Genomic DNA, 18,689 nt, shown 5'->3' on the forward strand with positions numbered 1-18,689 from the left:
ATCAGGGTTGTATTCATTAGAGACCAAATGGAAGAAAGCGGACTGAAACGGTAGGATTCCCTGGATTTATAACAAATGCAAAAAAAAAAAGTTATAATCTTTGCAAAGTCTTTTCCGTTGCGTCCCCTAATGAACATGACCCAGTCATTGCGATTGTATTAATTGCGATTTCATCAATGTATTTCCCCCCCTGCTGGTGTAATAACCTGCATAGGCTACAATTATGTTAACAAACCACCTTCTCTCCTTCAGGGCCCATTGTAAAACAGCAGCAATTCATACAAGTTATGACCCAATGATCTTTATTAAAAGAACCATGAACACTGCATGAGGAAATGCTAGAAAAACAAATAAATAGATGATCCTTAGAGTGTCTATTACAAAGCGTATAACCCAGGGCTCAGACTCCTCCTTTCTAGGAAACTTCTAAATGTAGGGACACAAGGGTCTAGTGTTAACCAGAGCCCTATGGGCCCGGTCAAATGTAGTGCACTACATAGGGACTAAAGGTACCATTAGGGGATGAAATACCCTGTATAGCAGTCCCATATCTGGGACTAGGCTATTTGTGTAGTATTTAGGGGCAATTTACCTACTCCCAGTAGTGCACTGTGTGGGGAATGCACTTGGATGCAGACAATGCAACCTGATGTCTGGTAAGGGGCTATTTCTACCTCCAGTGTCTTGGTTGTTATTCCAGAAGGAGGGAGTCAGGTGTCAGAGGGGATGGAGTCAGAGAGGATCATGGGAGATCCTAGCTGTAGTTCCTGCTGTAGCGATTCCAGGTCAGCCGGAGTCATGCGGTGCACCTCCAGCCAATCAGAGAGCAGGGAGGCTGAGAGGGGGCCTGAGTCATTGTAACTGATGGAGGAGAAAAGAGAGTGAGGGTTTGATAAACGTTCCCCTGCTGGTGCTAATTATGTTTTTGACTGACAGTACGCCAACTACAAATGTATGTATGGTATAACATTTGCATCTACAGTAGTTTCTGGGGTATACTTGTTTAAACTGTGTTTAACATAAGCAAATTAATTATGTTTTCATAGCGCACTGATACACAAATGTGTTAGACTTGTACCTGTAAATACACAGTAAGATCTATACCCTTTTACACTATAGTGCCGACCCGAAACTGTACTATGCTGGCTGATCATTTATTTTCACAGTCTTTCGCAGCACTGTTCCAGGAATGATGGTGTAGGTGTAAAGCTTGACTCACCTGTCTCTGAGGTCTGCGTGCTGGAGGTCAGTGAGAGACTGGTTGAAGAGGTCATCCAGGTCAAAGCCCACTCCGTACCCTGCCCCACTGCCCTTAGGCGTGACAGAGAACACCGGAGGCAGCACATCTTCCACCTGAGAGTGGCAACGAGAAGTTAAAACCTGGCATCACCAACATCTATGTTGTTGATGTAAAGAATATTTGTTGATCTGTGGTGTGTAATGAGGAGCAACCAGATGCTACACTTGACACTTATGAAATTGCTTATTCCAGTTACTAATAAGCATGCACTGTAAAAACTTAAATCCCTGTGTATTGATGAGGAATTGAAAACTTGTATGGTTGAAAGGGATGAGGCAAAAGGAATGGCAAATAAATCTGGCTGCACAACCGATTGGCAAACGTACTGTAAATTGAGAAATCATGTGACTAAACTGAATAAAAAGAAGAAACTACACTATGAAACAAAAAAATTACAAAGAATGATAGTAAAAAATCTTTGGAGCACCTTAAATGAAATTTGACAAAAAGGCAAAGGCTCCATCATTCAGTGAATCAGATGGCTCACCGATATTGCCAATAACTTTTTTTATTTTTTTTATTCCATTTGCAAGATTAGCAAACTTAGATATGACATGCCAGCAACAAACGCTGACACTAAACATCCAAGTATAACTGATCAAATTATGAAGGACAAGCGTCGTAATTTTGAATTCCGTAAAGTGAGTGTGGAAAAAGTGAAAAAATTGTCTATCAACAATGACAAGCCACCAGGGTCTGACAACTTGGATAGAAAATTACTGAGGATAATAGTTGACAATATTGCCACTCCTATTTGCCATATGTTCAATCTAAGCCTACTTGAAAGTGTGTGCCCTCAGGCCTGGAGGGAAGCAAAAGTAATTCTGCTACCCAAGAATAGTAAAGCCCCCTTTACTGGCTCAAATAGCTGACCAATCAGCCTGTTACCAACCTTTAGTAAACCTTTGTAAAAATGTGTTTTGACCAGATACAATGCTATTTTACTGTAAACAAATTGACAAGACTTTCAGCACACTTATTGGGAAGGACATTCAACAAGCACGGCACTTACGCAAATGACTGACAATTGGCTCAGAGCAATGTATGATAAAAAGATTGTGGGAGCTGTTTTGTTAGACTTCAGTGCAGCTTTTGACATTATCCATCATAGTCTGCTGATGGAAAAACTTGTTTTATGGCTTTACACCCCCTGCTATAATGTGGATAAAGAGTTACTTGTCTAATAGAACACAGAGGGTGTTCTTTAATGGAAGCCTCTCCAACAAAATCCAGGTAGAATCAGGAATTTCCCAGGGCAGCTGTCTAGGCCCCTTACTTTTTTCAATCTTTACTAATGACATGCCACTGGCTTTGAGTAAAGCCAGTGTGTCTATGTATGCGGATGACTCAACACTATACACATCAGCTACTACAGCGAGTGAAATCACTGCAACACTTAAAGAGCTGCAGCTAGTTTCAGCGTGGGTGGCAAGGAATAGGTAGTCCTAAATATTTCTAAAACTAAAAGCATTGTATTTGGGACAAATCATTCACTAAACCCTAAACCGCAACCAAATCTTGTAATAAATAATGTGGAAATTGAGCAAGTTGAGGTGACTAAACTGCTTGGAGTAACCCTGGATTGTAAACTGTCATGATCAAAACATGTTGATACAAGAGTAGCTAAGAAGTCTGTCCATAATAAAGTGCTGCTCTGCCTTTTTAACAACACTATCAACAAGGCAGGTCCTACAGGATAGTTTGGTCACACCTGGACTACTGTTCAGTTGTGTGGTAATGTGCCACAAAGAGGTACCTCGGAAAATTGCAATTGGCTCAGAACAGGGCAGCATGGCTGGCCCCTTAAATGTACACAGAGCTAACAACATGGAAATCTTTTGTGGCTCAAAGTGGAGGAGAGATTAATTTCATCACTTTTTGTAAGAAGTGTTGACAGGCTGAATGCACCGAGTTGTCTGTTTAAACTACCAGCACACAGCTCAGACACCCATGGTCACCACAAAAGACATGCCACTAAAGGTCTCTTCACAATCCCCATGTCAAGAGCTGACTATGGGAGGCACAGTACTACTGTACATAGAGCCATGGCTACATGGAACTCTATTCCACATCAGGTAACTGATGCAAGCAGTAGAGTCAGATTTTAAAAACATAACAATACCTTATGGAACAGTAGGGACTGTGAAGAGACACAGGCACACATAAGACACACACTCTGCACACACATACACATGGATATTATATTTTAAATATGTGATAGAGGAGTAGTGGCCTGAGCGAAAACAATACATGCATTGGGTAAAGTGTTATGAAATGTAATGTCATGTAATATTTTCAACTGTATTTAACTGTCTTAATGTTGTTGGACCCCAGGAAGAATAGCTGATAATGGGGATCCTTAATAAATACAGATAAAATACACCATAGAGTTAGAAAAGCTAGAGGGTAGTACCTCCTATCTTTGCCATTGATCACTTCTGTGGCAGCGTCATGGAGAGCTATGTTGTTCTTCTCCATAGACACTATGGATGCAAGGACTCACGGTCCATGACATCAAAATGAACCTTTTTTTTTCTCTGTGTTCTAGCTATACAGCGTTTACAATTTGTTTTGTTTACAAAGTGAGGTAAAAACAGTTATAATTTGGGGTTTTGATAGGGTTTGACAATTTAACTCATAAGGCATTAAAAAGGTATATTATTTGTATTATTAATACCTTTAACCCATGCCAAGTCCCACCCAGTTGACTGTCAGTATTTTGCTATCACTATTTTGTCCCAAGTCCGTCCTCTAGCTTTTCTAAGTTAGTGGTTTAGTTAATCTACTTTTATAAGCCCCCCCCAATCAAATTTTGGATTACCAGACAAAATATGGCCAATATTCTGACTAGAATAAAAATATGAAAAATACACAACTACAATACTGCTAAGAAAATATAGAACAGGGGGAGGGGGTTCTAGGAGAGGGTGAGATTAGGAAGAAAGGTCAGAGACCCTCCACTCAGACCCACCTGTGACTTTGAGAGCTGCAGTGTGACCGTGTGGATGTCAGGGGCCACAGCGTGCCCCGGCTGTCCGGTGTCTGTGAACCCTAAGCTGGGCTGAGGAAGGGACAGGGCCCCTAAGGCCCCGCAGAGAGGGCTCTGCATGTGGGACCCGGGCTTCTCTCTCAGAGCCGAGCACAGCTTCTCCATGGGCCCGGCACCACTAGTGACTGAGTTAGGGTGAGAGTTGATGTTGTTCTGACCACCCCCTGTTCTCATGTTGCCATTGGTTTCGCTCGATGGTAGTGCTGGGGCTTTCGTCAAGAAAGTCCCCACGGGGTGCGGCTGAGGCTGAGGGAAGCTTGTCTGGCAGGCTTGGGGTGATCTGTTAAGGGGTAGCTGCTGTTGCTGGGAAGTCCCGGCCCCTACCTGCTGCCCGGCCCAATTCCCCAGACAGTTGAAGATCCTTGGCCCTTCGTACTCACCCTGCGTTGGTTTTAGCGTGTTGTTTTTAGCTAAGCCACAGGAGGCTCCATCCACCATGTCCATCCCTCCACTCACAGCCACACGCCCCATCTCCTCTCCCTTTGTCTGGCCCAGAGAGAAAGGCAGTGAGCCCTGGGTATTTAGTGGCTGGAACATGCCTGACAGATTGGGCTCTATTTGGGGTACCGTCTGTTTGTGAGTCTGAATCTCCCCTGCATCCTTATCCGATTTGGTGTGGTTTACAGCCATTGCCGCCTGGGTCTTTTCGCTCGACTTCCCGCTGAGGTGGGAACTTACTTTGCAGCCCTTAGTTTTGGCTGCGTCGACATCGGGGGTCTGTGATTTGTCTGCACGGCTGTCCATCATCCTCTTCCAGCGTTCCAATAAGCTCTTGTCGTTGTCGCTCAGGAGAACCCCACCCAATGAGTCCCCTTCTCTTCTCTCCTTCTCTTTCATCTTCCTCTCCCGCTCCTTAGCTCGCTCCTGCCTCCTCCTCCTCTTCTCCTCCCTTTCTCTTTGGCGCTCCTGGGCTGTGACGGGCCTCCGTAGCTCCGGAAGAGAGAGGGAGGAAGTTAGTGAGCATATCAGACCTGCTCCACCTGTATCCATGCTCAGCGCTGTAGGACCTCCATCTGAAGAGAGAACACAGAAATATTATTGTTAAAGGGTAGTGCAGACAATATATATATATATATATATTTGTTTTCTTACATTGAAAATAATCAATGGACAAGGAGAGACTGCTGTGGTTTCTAACCAAAACACAATATAAAAGTCAATGTTCACCAGTTTCCATGTTTAAAATGCCCATACTGAACTAGTCCTTTAAAAGTAACACAGTAAGACACAAGCTCGTCAGCCCTTTTTAAGAGGAGGAGACTTGAAAGTGTAGACATGTACAATTTACCTCTGGCTTTGTTTCTGAGAGCCGACTTCCGCAAGGCCTCCTTGAGCGCTGCTTTGGTGTCCTCCGAAATGGCTCCATCTTTCCTGGTCCCTTCCCCTGCCCCCGCTGTTCCCCTCGGCCCCTTGGACAAGGACTGAGTGAGGGACTGCGAAAGCGACTGAGCTTGGGCCTGGGAGAGCATGAGAGAAGGCACAGAGTTGGGCAGAGGGGCCATGGTGTCGTGCGCTAAAGTGGAGGACACGGAAGACGCAGCCTGGCCCTGAGACATTGGCTGACTCTGGGTGACTTGGGTCAGAGGTCCCCCCTGGCTGGTGGGTACTAGCTCCTCCACCTTCGAGCTTTCCCTCAGAGCTTCAGACGGTGAGGTGCCCTGGGAAGAGACTGGCGTGATCAGGTCTATGATCTCAGGCTGCCCGCTGTCCGAGTTGGCGCTGGGCATATCCACGTCCTGGCAACTCTCTGTCTGGGTCAGGGGAGGCAACGTGTGGGTCAGACATTGGGATGGGGTCACCTCTAAAAGGGGTGGGGCCTGTTTACTAAAGGACGGCAACTGATTGGCGAAAGTTTGGTTCCCTCCCTTTGTTATATGATGCTGATTGGCTTGACTCTTTGACACTGGTTGCGGCTGCATCGGTGTCGGTCGTGACATGGAAGCCAATGAGTTATTGGTCAGGTTGACGGTAGAGGTTTGAGCAGACCGTTGGTCACCACCACCCTGCCTCTGTAAGGGCCTGAACTGGATCCTCTGCCGGTTGTTCTGCTTCCGCCGGTGGAAGTCCTGGATCTCCACCAGGATGGCCTCTTTGATCTGCTCCCGGCTCATGGGCGCCTTGTCGAACTCAAAGTCGAAGGCGGGCACGCAGATGGGCTCATCGTCCTGGTCGTGGTACTTGGACAGGTAGGGGTGCTCCAGTGCCTGGCTCACATCAATCCGCTCGCGAGGATCGAAGCGCAGCATGGTGGCCAGCAGGTCCAGGGCAGCAGGCTCGGCCTGCGGGTACAACTTGGTCAAGGGCACAGGTGCGTGCGACGGCAGGCTCCGCACGTAGGAGCGCACCCGATCGGCCCCGATGGCCCCGATCACACCCTCTGGCGGTGTGCCCAACACAGACAGGATAAGCTGCAGCTGGTGGACATAGTGCTTCCCGGGAAACAGCTGCTTGCGGCCCAGCATCTCGGCAAAGATGCAGCCCACGGACCACAGGTCGATGGCCAGGCTGTAGTGGTGCAGCGAGAGCATTAGTTCAGGGGCGCGGTACCAGCGTGTGGCCACGTACTCGGTCATGAAGGAGTGGGACTCCTCGGGGTGTGAGCTAAGGCCCCGGGCCATGCCAAAGTCACCGATCTTCAGCTCGCAGTTCTCGTTGACCAGCAGGTTGGAGGGCTTGAGGTCGCGGTGGATGACATTGGCCGAGTGCACGTACTTGAGACCGCGGAGGAGCTGGTACAGGAAGTAGCGTGTGTGCTCTGGAGTCAGCGGCTGCCGGGAGTGGATGATCTGGTGGAGATCACTCTCCATCAGGTCCAGAACCACATATCTGGAAAAGGAGGAGAGACGAGGACAAAACAGAAAAGATGGAGAAATTAACGCTTTGTTGTATCGAGTCATTTGTAAGTTATGTTTTTTTTTCCTCAACTCTACAACAACAAAAAAGTACTTTCAAATAAGGAGCATCCAGATATCTAATGAAGAATAAGAGTCACTTACACAGACTTGAAGTGAGGGAGGCTAGGCTGGAGGATGTCTTTGATGGCGATAATGTTGTCATGTTTGAAATGCTTGAGAATCTTCAGCTCTCGTAATGTACGCTTAGCGTTTTGCACGACCTCAAAAGCATTGGGAATCTTCTTAATTGCCACTTGTTGACCTGTAGATAAGTTACCCAGATAAAAAAATATATACTGAACAAAAATAAAACGCAACATGCAACAATTTCAAAGATTTTGTTACTGAGAAGGAAATCAGTCAATTTAAATTAATTCATTAGGCCCTAATCTATGGATTTCACATGACTGGACAAGGGCACAGCCATGGGGGGGCCTGGGAGGGCATAAACACACCCACTTGGGAGCCAGGTCCACCCACTGCGTAGCCAGGCACAGCCAATCAGAATTAGTTTTTCCCCACAAAATGACTCTATTACAGACAAAATACTCACCCCCCCCCCCCCCCAGCACATCAAATAGTGGCGCACACTCGGGAGAATGATGACCCAAGACAGGCAGCGCATCTCAGAATCAGGAGAAGCCGTGACTCTAGTTAGATCCCTGTATGGACATCTTCCTTAAAAGGGTTCTAGTGTGAGTACGGGACAATCAACGAGGGGCTATGCGTTCTCTTGAAAATAATGAACGACGTGGGAAATGTGTTCCATGACGTGCTAGCGGAGCGGAACTAACCTTCCACGGAGCTGCATTATTTTCCAGACAACGCATAGAGCCCCGAGTTGATTATCCCTATTATATTGGCCATGTACCACAAACCTGAGGTGCCTTATTGCTATTATAAACTGGTTACCAATCAGTGTCTTATAAACACCTGTTTCCGGTTGCAGGTGGAACTCTGATAACCAGGAAATATTCAGAAATATATTAAGTCCACTTTTTGTATCTAGGGAGAAATGGCCTCTCGGAAGTGTTGTTTGGGTCACACTGTGTGGCGCTCTTTCCTCTACTTCTATTGGCCGCGGCCATGTCGCTTAAAAATGACTAGTTCCAGCAAAGATGTTGGGAAATGCGAGATGTCTAGCAGCTAAAATGGAAAGGGAATTTAGTGCAAAAAGCGGATTTAATATTTTTCTGAATATTCTGTTTTTTGGGGTTCCACCTGCAACTTGAAACAGGCGTTTATAAGACACAGGTGCCTTCCAAATCAAGGAAGTAAATCGGCAAGTTAAGGTTGGTTGAATTGTTTTACGGTATTGTCAATTAACCATCAACTAGCTATGCCGCTGGATGTTTGAGTCTGATTGGCTAGAGAAGCCCATATGGCATCTGTTAATGATGATACATCCTGACAAAATATAACCTATGACTGTCCTGAATGTGCCTTTATGGACTTTGTAAACTGTCGAGAGTAGACCATTAACTGCCCCAAATGGTTGCCAAATCAAACAAAGGCTAGATGCAGTTATTTTAGAAGGAAACATTCATTCGAAAACACTGGGCTTTTTGAGTGGATATTCAAATGCCTTTTCACCATCTGTTTAGGTTCAAGCCTCAACCAAAGTTCTGTACTCCCTTGTAAATAATAACACAATTATTCATTGCATTGTGATGTAGGAATGGTAATTTTTTTGTCCTTAATTAAAAACATAATCAGTCCCCAGCGCGCTGTGGGGAGAGGACAGCAGGCTACACCTGTCATCTGATAACTTTTTTTTCATGACAGGACAATTCGCTGGAGTAGGCCTACATACTATTTTATAAAGATTTTGCAAAATATCTTAAATAAACACATCCCCTGTAGGATAATGCAAAGACAATGTATGAAATAAATTGCTGGGGAAAGTTTGGGAGGAGAGAGAGCGGGCGATGGTGTGATCACATTGGCTGGTGATGTTGAATTGATACATTGTTGCACGAACGCATTGCAAACGCACAGGACAGGCAGAGGGATAAGCACAGTGAACAATAAGATCCAAATGAGTTCACAACCATTTGAAAAATGAAAATCACTTGGCATGCAATGATTAACTTTGACATGCTGATGTTACAACAACACTGTTTAGCCGGCACATTTAAATACATAGTATGCTATAGTATGCTTCATTACATGTACATTTTAGTATTATTTGCATTTGCCACTATGACAATAAACTCACCATGAAGGCACTGAATGGTCTGTAAACACATTATACAGCGAGCAGTAGAATGTGTTAAATGCAGTGATCAGTTAGTTGATTGACAGGTGTATAACATTAAACACTCAACTATGTTTGCCATCGATTTATAATTAATTTTTAGAATTATCGTACACAGGCCCTTAAAGGGACATTTACATTTTTAAACTTCATCTCCAGCACCACTTCAACATATGTGAAAATGGCACGTTTCTATGTTTTATAGTAAAAATGATAGTGGAAGATAAGTGTTTCAGATGACATCATCCACAAACACTTGATATATATATATATATTTTTTACCTTTATTTAACAAGGCAAGTCTATTAAGAACAAATTCTTATTTACAATGACGGCCTACACCGTCCAAACCAGGGCGACGCTGGACCAATTATGCGCTACCCTGTGGGACTCCCAATCACGGCCGGTTGTGATACAGCCTGGAATCGAACCAGGTTGTCTGTAGTGACGCCTCAAGCACTGAGATGCAGTGTCTTAGACCGCTGCGCCACTCGGGAGCCATTATTGGTATGGAGAATCGATACAGTTACATATATCGTATCGTTTTGACAATGTCGCAATATTATTTTTTAGCTAGTTTGCTGTACCTGCACCAAAACGACACTATTTTTTCCTTCACAGCTTGTTCTACTTATTTTTAAGAGGGAGCCAATTTGTATTCATCAATTTTATTTCCATGACCGATCAAAACTCATCTTATGGCTCTCTCTTGTTCCTCTGCAGCAGACATATGGTGAGCAGTATGTTACGTTTGGAACATCGAATCGCAATAAAATCACAGTATCGAATCACAACACAAATGCAAATGCATAGTGATAATATCCATAAGTATCATGGTAATATCGTATCATGAGCTTTTTGGCAATTCCCAGCCCTACTAGAAACATGCTGTTTTCACATATGTTGGTGTGGTGCTGGAGGTTATGAAGTACAAACATTTTGAAATGTTCCCTTAATTGATTATTTTGGATGGATAATTTCAATCAAGAAACATTTATTTTTTAAATTGGGCTGGCAATATTTTAAGGTAGGCCTATAAGAAAAGTGGAGGGCCCAGGCCCCTAAGCCCAAGCACCCAGAAGCCAATGGGAGGAGAGGATCCAAGGTCCTCCCTCCATTGGACCTGCTCCTACAACCAGTTTGCGAGGATTTGATATAACAAGGATGGAGCAAGCAAGTATGACAACTAGTATTGTTTTCAGTCACAACCCAAAACTTCAAAGCAGCCTCTCACCATTGTCCCGCCTCCTGGCGGAGGACACGACGCCATAGGCCCCTGTGCCGATGGTCTCTATGACGTCATACTCCTCGCCAACCTCAAAATTCACATCCAGGGAGTGGGCTTTGAGCAAAGCCAAGTTCTTGGCTGCTGTGCTGGTGTCTGCTGTACTGCCTGTTTCGTTGCTTGGTTCCGCGTGCAACCTCCCTACTTCATCATGATGGTTCTTCTGGTTGTTGTCCCTGCCATTATTGACAGCCATTGAACTCTGTGTTGCCATAGCCCCGGATTCAGCAGTTTCGCCTCCCCCCCCCTCCTTGGATGACATGATCCTAGAGGGAAGAGGAAACGTTAGGGACATGATTAACCAGTCAGAAGCTACATTTATTTTTTAATTAGGCTATGCAGCTGAGCTCCAACTCATTTCTTTACATTGAAAGCAGTTGATTCAAAGCTAATTTCATTTGATTCAAATCTCATTCCTCCGGCAGGTAGGCTATCAGTGTCCAGATATAGTGCCTTTGGAAAGTATTCAGACCCCTTTACTTTTTCCACTTTGTTACACTACAGCCTTATTCTGAAATTGATTAAATCACCCCCCCCCCCCCAGTTTACACACAATACCCCATAATGACAAAGCAAAAACTGTTTTTTAGAAATGTTTGCACTTTAAAAAAAATATATATATTTTTTTAACAATATAAATATCACATTTACATAAGTATTCAGATCCTGTACTCAGTACTTTGTTGAAGCAGCTCTGACAGCCTTGAGTATTCTTGGGTATGACGCTAAAAGCTTGGTACATCTATATTTGGGGAGTTTCTCTCATTCTTCTCTGCAGATCCTCAAGCTCTGTCAGGTTGGAAGGGGTCTTAGCTGTGTACTTAGGGTCGTTGTCCTGTTGGAAGGTGAACCTTCGCCCCAGTCTGAGGTTCTGAGCCCTCAGGAGCAGGTTTTCATCAAAGAGGTTTCTGTACTTTGCTCGGTTCATCTTTGCCTCAATCCTGACTGGTCTCCCAGTCCCTGCAGCTGAAAAACATCCCCACAGCATGATGCTGCCATCACCATGCTTTACCGTAGGGATGGTGCCAGGTTTACTCCATATGTCTTGGTTTCATCAGACCAGAGACCATGTTTCTTATGGTCTGAGAGTCTTTAGGTGCCTTTCCAAATCATGTCCAATCAATTGAATTTACCACAGGTGGACTCCAATCAAGGATCATCAATTGAAACAGGATGCACCTGAGCTCAATTTCGAGTCGCATAGCAAAGGGTCTGAATACTTATTTAAATAAGGTATTCCTGTTTTTCATTTGTAATAAATATGCAAAAAATTCTAAAAACCTGTTTTTGTTTTGTCATTATGGGGTATTGTGTTTAGATTGCTGAGAAAATATAAATATTGAATCCATTTTAGAATAAGGCTTTAACTTAACAAAATGTGGAAAAAGTCAAGGGGTCTGAATACTTTCCGAAAGCACTGTTCATCATTGAGGAAGCCAGTGGTCGTTAGAAAATTTTAATCCCAATGCCATACAACTGCAATATGGGTTGGAGGTTAAATAAAGTATCATGCTTCTTTAAGCTATGTCTATATAATACCTGTGCTAGGAAAAGGCCTTGACTATCCTAATCAATAGCCCTATTCATAGGAGGTTGATGGCACCTTAACTGGGGAGGACGGGCTCGTGGTAATGGCTGGAGTGGAATAATATCAAACACAAACACATGGTTTCCATGTGTTTGATGCCATTCCATTCGCTCTGTTCCCGGTCATTATTATGAGCCGTTCTCCTCTCAGCAGCCCCCTGTGGTGTGGCATAGCCTAAAGCACATATTCAAAACTGCCTCATGAAAAAGAATAAGGCCTATGTTATATGAAATATTCGCAATATCTCTAACATTTGAAATTGCATTATCATATCAAAATAAGCAGCTCGTTATTATGTTATAGATGAATCATTAGCTGATTAGTCAAATATCACACAATAAACTCAGAGAGATATTATAGCCTAGTGGATTGCATTTTGGGATAATCCAATAAATCAACTCATCACGAGATCAGCTGCCACAAGAGGACTCTGATACCCACGTAATCTTTTTTATGCACGGACAATGAGGAACAGTGTAACGTTACCCTCTTGCATGGGCGTATCGGTATTAGCCTACCTGCGTCTTCAGAAAAGATAGCTAGCCCCACAACAATGGCCAACAAAACGACTGCTTCCATGAGTTGAGCTGAAGCCTTTATCAAATATGCCTGCCAAATGCCAATCCTGTTTTTAATGTTCACCTGAAAATAAACTATAATAGCAGTACGCTACATTGCATGGCAATTTGTTGTTATCGCGACTGTAAATATACTTCCTTGTAGTCTTCCGTTTTCTTCTTCTTCTTTGGGATTTGGTTGGCGGATCGCATCCAAGTTTTAGGTGCAAACACCGCCACCTACTGTACTGGAGTGTGAGGCCAGTCATGGGTTGCGGTCCACGGTCCAAACACTTAAAAGACACACCCTATTCTCTCAGCCCTCGAATTAAGTGGACACCTCTGATGACGTATCATGACGTCTGACAAGTATACACTTGCAGGGCAAGGGGTGAGGGAGGAAGGAATTATTTTTAATTGGACCACCCTGGGCCGGAAATTCGTCACTCGTTCATCCCGCGCAATTATGAGTGCATGTCTATTTATATTAATAAATATATCATTATTAATATATGCCTACAATGGCCAGCAGTACTGTTCTGGAGAGTGAATTCATTACACTTAGTAACCACTCTTCCATCCAACCATTTCATGCAGATGAATTACCTGACGCATGAAAAAAGTCACGACTGGGCTAATGGAAACATGAAATGCTGGTACATTTTTATAAATGCGGAAGGACAATTTGTTCAGTTCAACATGGTGGGATGTTTTTGTGTCTGTAAAATTAATTATGCAAGAAATGGCGGTAGAAACGCATTTATGCTCGAAATATTTATATATAATAACCATCATATTGAAGTAAACTTGGAGTCACACGATGATATGCTGTGTGGTCCTCCCACTAAGACTCAGGAAGCATTAACTTTATTAGGATACAGACTAAATAAATGATGAATTTCACAGGCTGGTGAATGTGCAAGGTGATGAGCATGATGCTCCATTCCAATAAATATCGAGGGTCTTATTCTGGTGACGTGATGATCGATGCCTGGCTGCCGTTTGACAAATACAAATAATCTCATAATAGGTAACCTACCCGCACTGTATTTGCGAGCTATTGGCTAGAGCGCACGTGTCACGCCCTGACCATAGAGAGCTGTTTATTCTCTATGTTGGTTGGGGCATGATAGTGACTAGAGTGGGTTATCTAGGAGATTAATGGTTTATGTTGGCCTGGTATGCTTCCCAAACAGAGACAGCTGTTTATCGTTGTCTCTGATTGGGGATCATATTTAGGCAGCCATTTCCCCTTTGTGTTTGTGGGATCTTGTCTACAGATAGTTGCCTGTGTGCACACCAGTAGCGTCATGTTTCGTTTGTGCTTTTGTTGTTTTGTTTGGTGAGTTTCTGTTTATTAAAAGATGTGGAACTCTACGCACGCTGCGCCTTGGTCCGATTACTATGACGAACGTGACAGAAGATCCCACCACCAAAGGACCAAGCAGCGTGGCCAGGAGGAGCAGGGATCCTGGGCTCGGGAAAAAAGTTTGTGGAGGACATCATGGACATGGGAGGAGATTATGGCAGGGGACAAGACCCTGCCATGGAAGCAGGCGGAGGCAGCGAAGGAGGATCAACGACGACTCCGGGAGTCCACGACGGAGGCCCAACCACGACGGAGGCCCGAGAGGCAGCCCCCCCAAAATTTGGGGGGCACAAAGAGTGGTCGGCGGAGCCGAGGGGTGAACCAGAGCCAGTCAGGGAGTCGAGTGAGGAGCTCGACGCAAGATTCCGGAGAGAGGTGCTGGCGTTGAGAGCGCTGCAGAGTGGGCGTGCTGAGGAGCGTGACACCAGTCCGGTGTCATGTGCACCAGTTTCACGCATCAGGCCTCCAGTGCGCCTCCACAGTCCAGTACGTCCTGTGCCTCTTCCCCGCACTCGCCCTGAGGTGCATGTTATCAGCCCGGTGCCACCTGTACCGGTCCCACACATCAGGTCTCCAGTGCGCCTCCACAGTCCAGTACGTCCTGTGCCTCTTCCCTGCACTCGCCCTGAGGTGCGTGTCATCAGCCCGGTGCCACCTGTACCGGTCCCACACATCAGGTCTCCAGTGCGCCTCCACAGTCCAGTACGTCCTGTGCCTCTTCCCTGCACTCGCCCTGAGGTGCGTGTCATCAGCCCGGTGCCACCTGTACCGGTCCCGCGCAGTCCAGAGCTTCCGGCGGCAGTCCCCAGTCCAGAGCTTCCGGCGACAGTCCCCAGTCCAGAGCTTCCGGCGACAGTCCCCAGTCCAGAGCTTCCGGCGACAGTCCCCAGTCCAGAGCTTCCGGCGACAGTCCCCAGTCCAGAGCTTCCGGCGACAGTCCCCAGTCCAGAGCTTCCGGCGACGTTTCACGGTCCGGAACCTCCTGAGACGGCCCACGGTCCGGAACCTCCTGAGACGGCCCGCGGTCCGGAACCTCCAGCGACGGGCGGCGGTCCGGAGCCTCCAGCAGGGGTTCTCAGTCCGGAGCCTCCTGCGACGATCCACGTTCCGGTGCCTCCTGCGACGATCCACGGTCCGGTGACTCCGGCGACGACCCATGGTCTGGAGCTTCCGGCGACGATCCCCGCACCAGAGCCGCCATGGAGGATGAAGTATCTGCGAGCGGAGTGGGTACTTCTCCCCGCACCGGAGCTGCCCCTGATGTCCTGTGTCATTCATCGTAGATGTCCACCCGGACCCTCCCCTATTGAGTCAGGTTTTGCGGTCGGAGTCCGCAAACCTAGCTTTGTGTCACAACCTAGCTTTGTGTCAGAAGCTAGGTTGTCACAACCTAGCTTGTGACACAAAAGGGAAGGGAAAAATCCTACACCCATTAAAATCTAACCACTAATCCACTACTTGGCCCTACAGTGCCTTCAGGAAGTACTCACACCCCTTGACTTTTTCCACATTTTGTTGTGTTACAAAGTCAACAATCTATACATTTGTAAAGATTACATTTTAAAAAACACTAAAATATAGTATCTTGATTATGTAAGTATTCAACCCCCTGAGTCAACACATGTTAGAATCACCTTTGGCAGCAATCACAGCTGTGACTCTTTCTGGGTAAGTATCTCAGTGTTTTGCACACCAAACTCTATCATTGCTAGACAGCCATTTTCAAGTCTTGCTATATATTTTCAAGCTGATTTAATAAGTGAAAACTGTAACTAGCCCACCCAGGAACATTCAATGTTGTCTTGGTAAGCAATTCCAGTGTATATTTGGCCTTGTTTTAGGTTATTGTCCTGCTGAAAGGTGAATTTGTCTTCCAGTGTCTGTTAGAAAGCAGACTGAACCAGGTTTTCCTCTAGGATATTTCCATAGTCCTTGCTGATGACAAGCATACCCATAACATGATGCAGCCACCACCATGCTTGAAAATATGAAGTGTGATACTCAGTGATGTATTTTGATGGATGTGCCCCAAACATTATGCGTTTTATTTCTTTGGCACATTTTTTGCAGTATTACTTTAGAGCCTTATTGCAAACAGGATGCATGCTTTGGAATTTTTTTATTCTGTACAATTATTTTCACTCTGTCGATTAGGTTAGTATTGTGGAGTAACTACAATGTTGTTGATCCATCTTCAGTTTTCTCCTATCACAGCCATTAAACTCTAACTGTTTTAAAGTCACCATTGGGCTCATGGTGAAATCCCAGAGTGGTTTCCTTCCTCTCCAGCAACTGAGTGAGGAAGGACGCCTGTATCTTTGTAGAGACTGGGTGTATTGATACACCATCCAAAGTGTAATTAATAACTTCACCATGCTCAAAGGGATATTTAATGTGTATTTTTTTTTAATTCATACCCATCTACCAATAGATGTCTTTCTTTGCGAGGCATTGGAAAACCTCCCTGATCTTTATGGTTGAATCTGTGTTGGAAATTCAGTGCTCAAATGAGAAACCTTACAGATAATTGTATGTGTGGGGTACAGAGATGTTAAAGGCATATGTGGCAGGGACTCCTAACGATCACAGATTACAAAAAGAAAGCCAGCCACATCGCGGGCACCAAAGCCACCCTACCGGACGAGCTAAACACTTGTCCTCCCTGCTTAGATCACTCAGACGTGGGCAGTACAGGAGCATCATGGCAAAAACTGGAAGATCGGTCAATAGTTTCTACCCTCAGACCATCAGGCTGCTGAATAGCCACCACTAGACAGCTATCTGTTCTACCCTCAGACCATCAGGCTGCTGAATAGCCACCACTAGACAGCTATCTGTTCTACCCTCAGACCATCAGGCTGCTGAATAGCCACCACTAGACAGCTATCTGTTCTACCCTCAGACCATCAGGCTGCTGAATAGCCACCACTAGACAGCTATCTGTTCTACCCTCAGACCATCAGGCTGCTGAATAGCCACCACTAGACAGCTATCTGCTCCATCCTCCCCTCTGCTACTCCCCATTTTCATTATTTTATTTCACTTAGTCCTGCATGCCTAAGATTTTCACTATACCCTGCAATCACACCTGCAACCCTGTACATGTGACTATTATACACTCTGAATCTCTTAATCTATACACTATTACTGCACACAGAGTGAGCCCATGCAACTTATGTGACTTGTTAAGCACATTTTTACTCCTGAACTTATTTAGGCTTGCCATTATAAAGGGGTTGAATACATTTTGACTCAAGACATTTCAGTTTTTCATTTTTAAAGCTGAAATATGTAACCTTTTGGGGTGACCCGACCAAATTCACCTTGAAATGTGTGTTATAGATCTGTTATTCTCATTGAAAGCAAGTCTAAGAAGCGGTAGATCTGTTCTATGTGCGATATTTTTATGTATTTTATTCTTAAGTTTAATTTTTGCATCTTTTACTTTAGGTTTTCTACAGCAGCTTCAAACAGCTGAAAATACAATATATTTGGTTATGGAAAAGATATTTCACAGCAGTTTAGATGGTAAAATGATTATCTACACTATATATGATTGTTTTGTCACATAAACTGAAATTAGGCAAACTATTAACAGTTTTGCAACCAGGAAATTGCGGAGCGATTTCTGCATAGTGCATCTTTAATTAATTTGTAAACATTTCTAAAAACATAATTCTATTTTGACATTATGGGGTATTGTATGTAGGCCAGTGAGACAACATCTAAATGTAATCAATTTTAAATTCAGGCTATAACACAACAAAATGCGTAAAACAATCAATGTGTGTGAATACTTTCTGAATTCACTGTATCTGATCCTAGACCAGGCAGCCTGGGAGGATGGGAAACTACGTTTTTACATTTACATTCACATTTACATTTGAGTTATTTAGCAGACGCTCTTATCCAGAGCTACTTAGTTAGCTAGGTGGGACAACCACATATCACAGTCAAAGTACATTATTCCTCAAAGTAGCTATCAGCAAAGTCAGTGTTAGTTCACAAAAGTTTTTATTTTGGGAGGAGGGGTGCGAGGAAGGGTGCTGTGGGATTATTTAAGATACCCTTTGAAGAGGTAGGGTTAGGGTCAGATGTTTTCGGAAGATGGGCAGGAACTCTGCTGTCCTAGCTTTAGGGGGCAGCTGGTTCCACCATTGGGGTGCCAGGACAGAGAAGAACTTGGACTGGGCTAGATGTAACTTGTAACTCTTCTTGCAGTAAAATCTCGTACACCCAAGTAATTCTCTGCAGTTGCCACCGCACCACAACATTTTCTTTGATTTCTGTTCAATTTCTGCGGTACTGTTGATAACCATGGCTATGAAAGCTAAGAAGCCAACCTTACTGAAACCTCCTCTACAACTCTCTTCACTGCCTCAGCATACGA

General features: G+C 44.7%; 1 protein-coding gene across 1 annotated transcript; it reads right to left on the reverse strand.

Annotated features, from left to right (window-relative positions):
• Positions 1-279: 279 nt before the first annotated feature.
• Positions 280-13,122, reverse strand: mapk7 (mitogen-activated protein kinase 7). The gene is made up of 7 exons (XM_071354571.1): positions 12,892-13,122; positions 10,735-11,051; positions 7,346-7,505; positions 5,638-7,175; positions 4,272-5,362; positions 1,220-1,353; positions 280-861 (listed from the first exon to the last, which is right to left on the reverse strand). The coding sequence occupies exons 2-7, from the start codon at positions 11,045-11,047 to the stop codon at positions 711-713; spliced, it is 3,387 nt and encodes a 1,128-aa protein (XP_071210672.1). The 5' UTR covers positions 11,048-11,051; positions 12,892-13,122; the 3' UTR covers positions 280-710.
• Positions 13,123-18,689: the final 5,567 nt, after the last annotated feature.

This window comes from Salvelinus alpinus, chromosome 20, assembly GCF_045679555.1.
Source record: "Salvelinus alpinus chromosome 20, SLU_Salpinus.1, whole genome shotgun sequence".
NCBI classification, from domain to species: Eukaryota; Metazoa; Chordata; class Actinopteri; order Salmoniformes; family Salmonidae; genus Salvelinus; species Salvelinus alpinus.

Bases quoted from the DNA above. Each gene is read 5' to 3' on its own strand.
- mapk7 (XM_071354571.1), bottom strand. From the start codon at position 11,047: ATGTCATCCAAGGAGGGGGGGGGAGGCGAAACTGCTGAATCCGGGGCT. The intron at 5,363-5,637 runs GTAAATTGTACA...TTCTCTCTTCAG, and splicing joins TCTCAGAAACAAAGCCAGAG to ATGGAGGTCCTACAGCGCTG. The intron at 862-1,219 runs GTGAGTCAAGCT...CTCCTCCATCAG, and splicing joins CACGCAGACCTCAGAGACAG to TTACAATGACTCAGGCCCCC.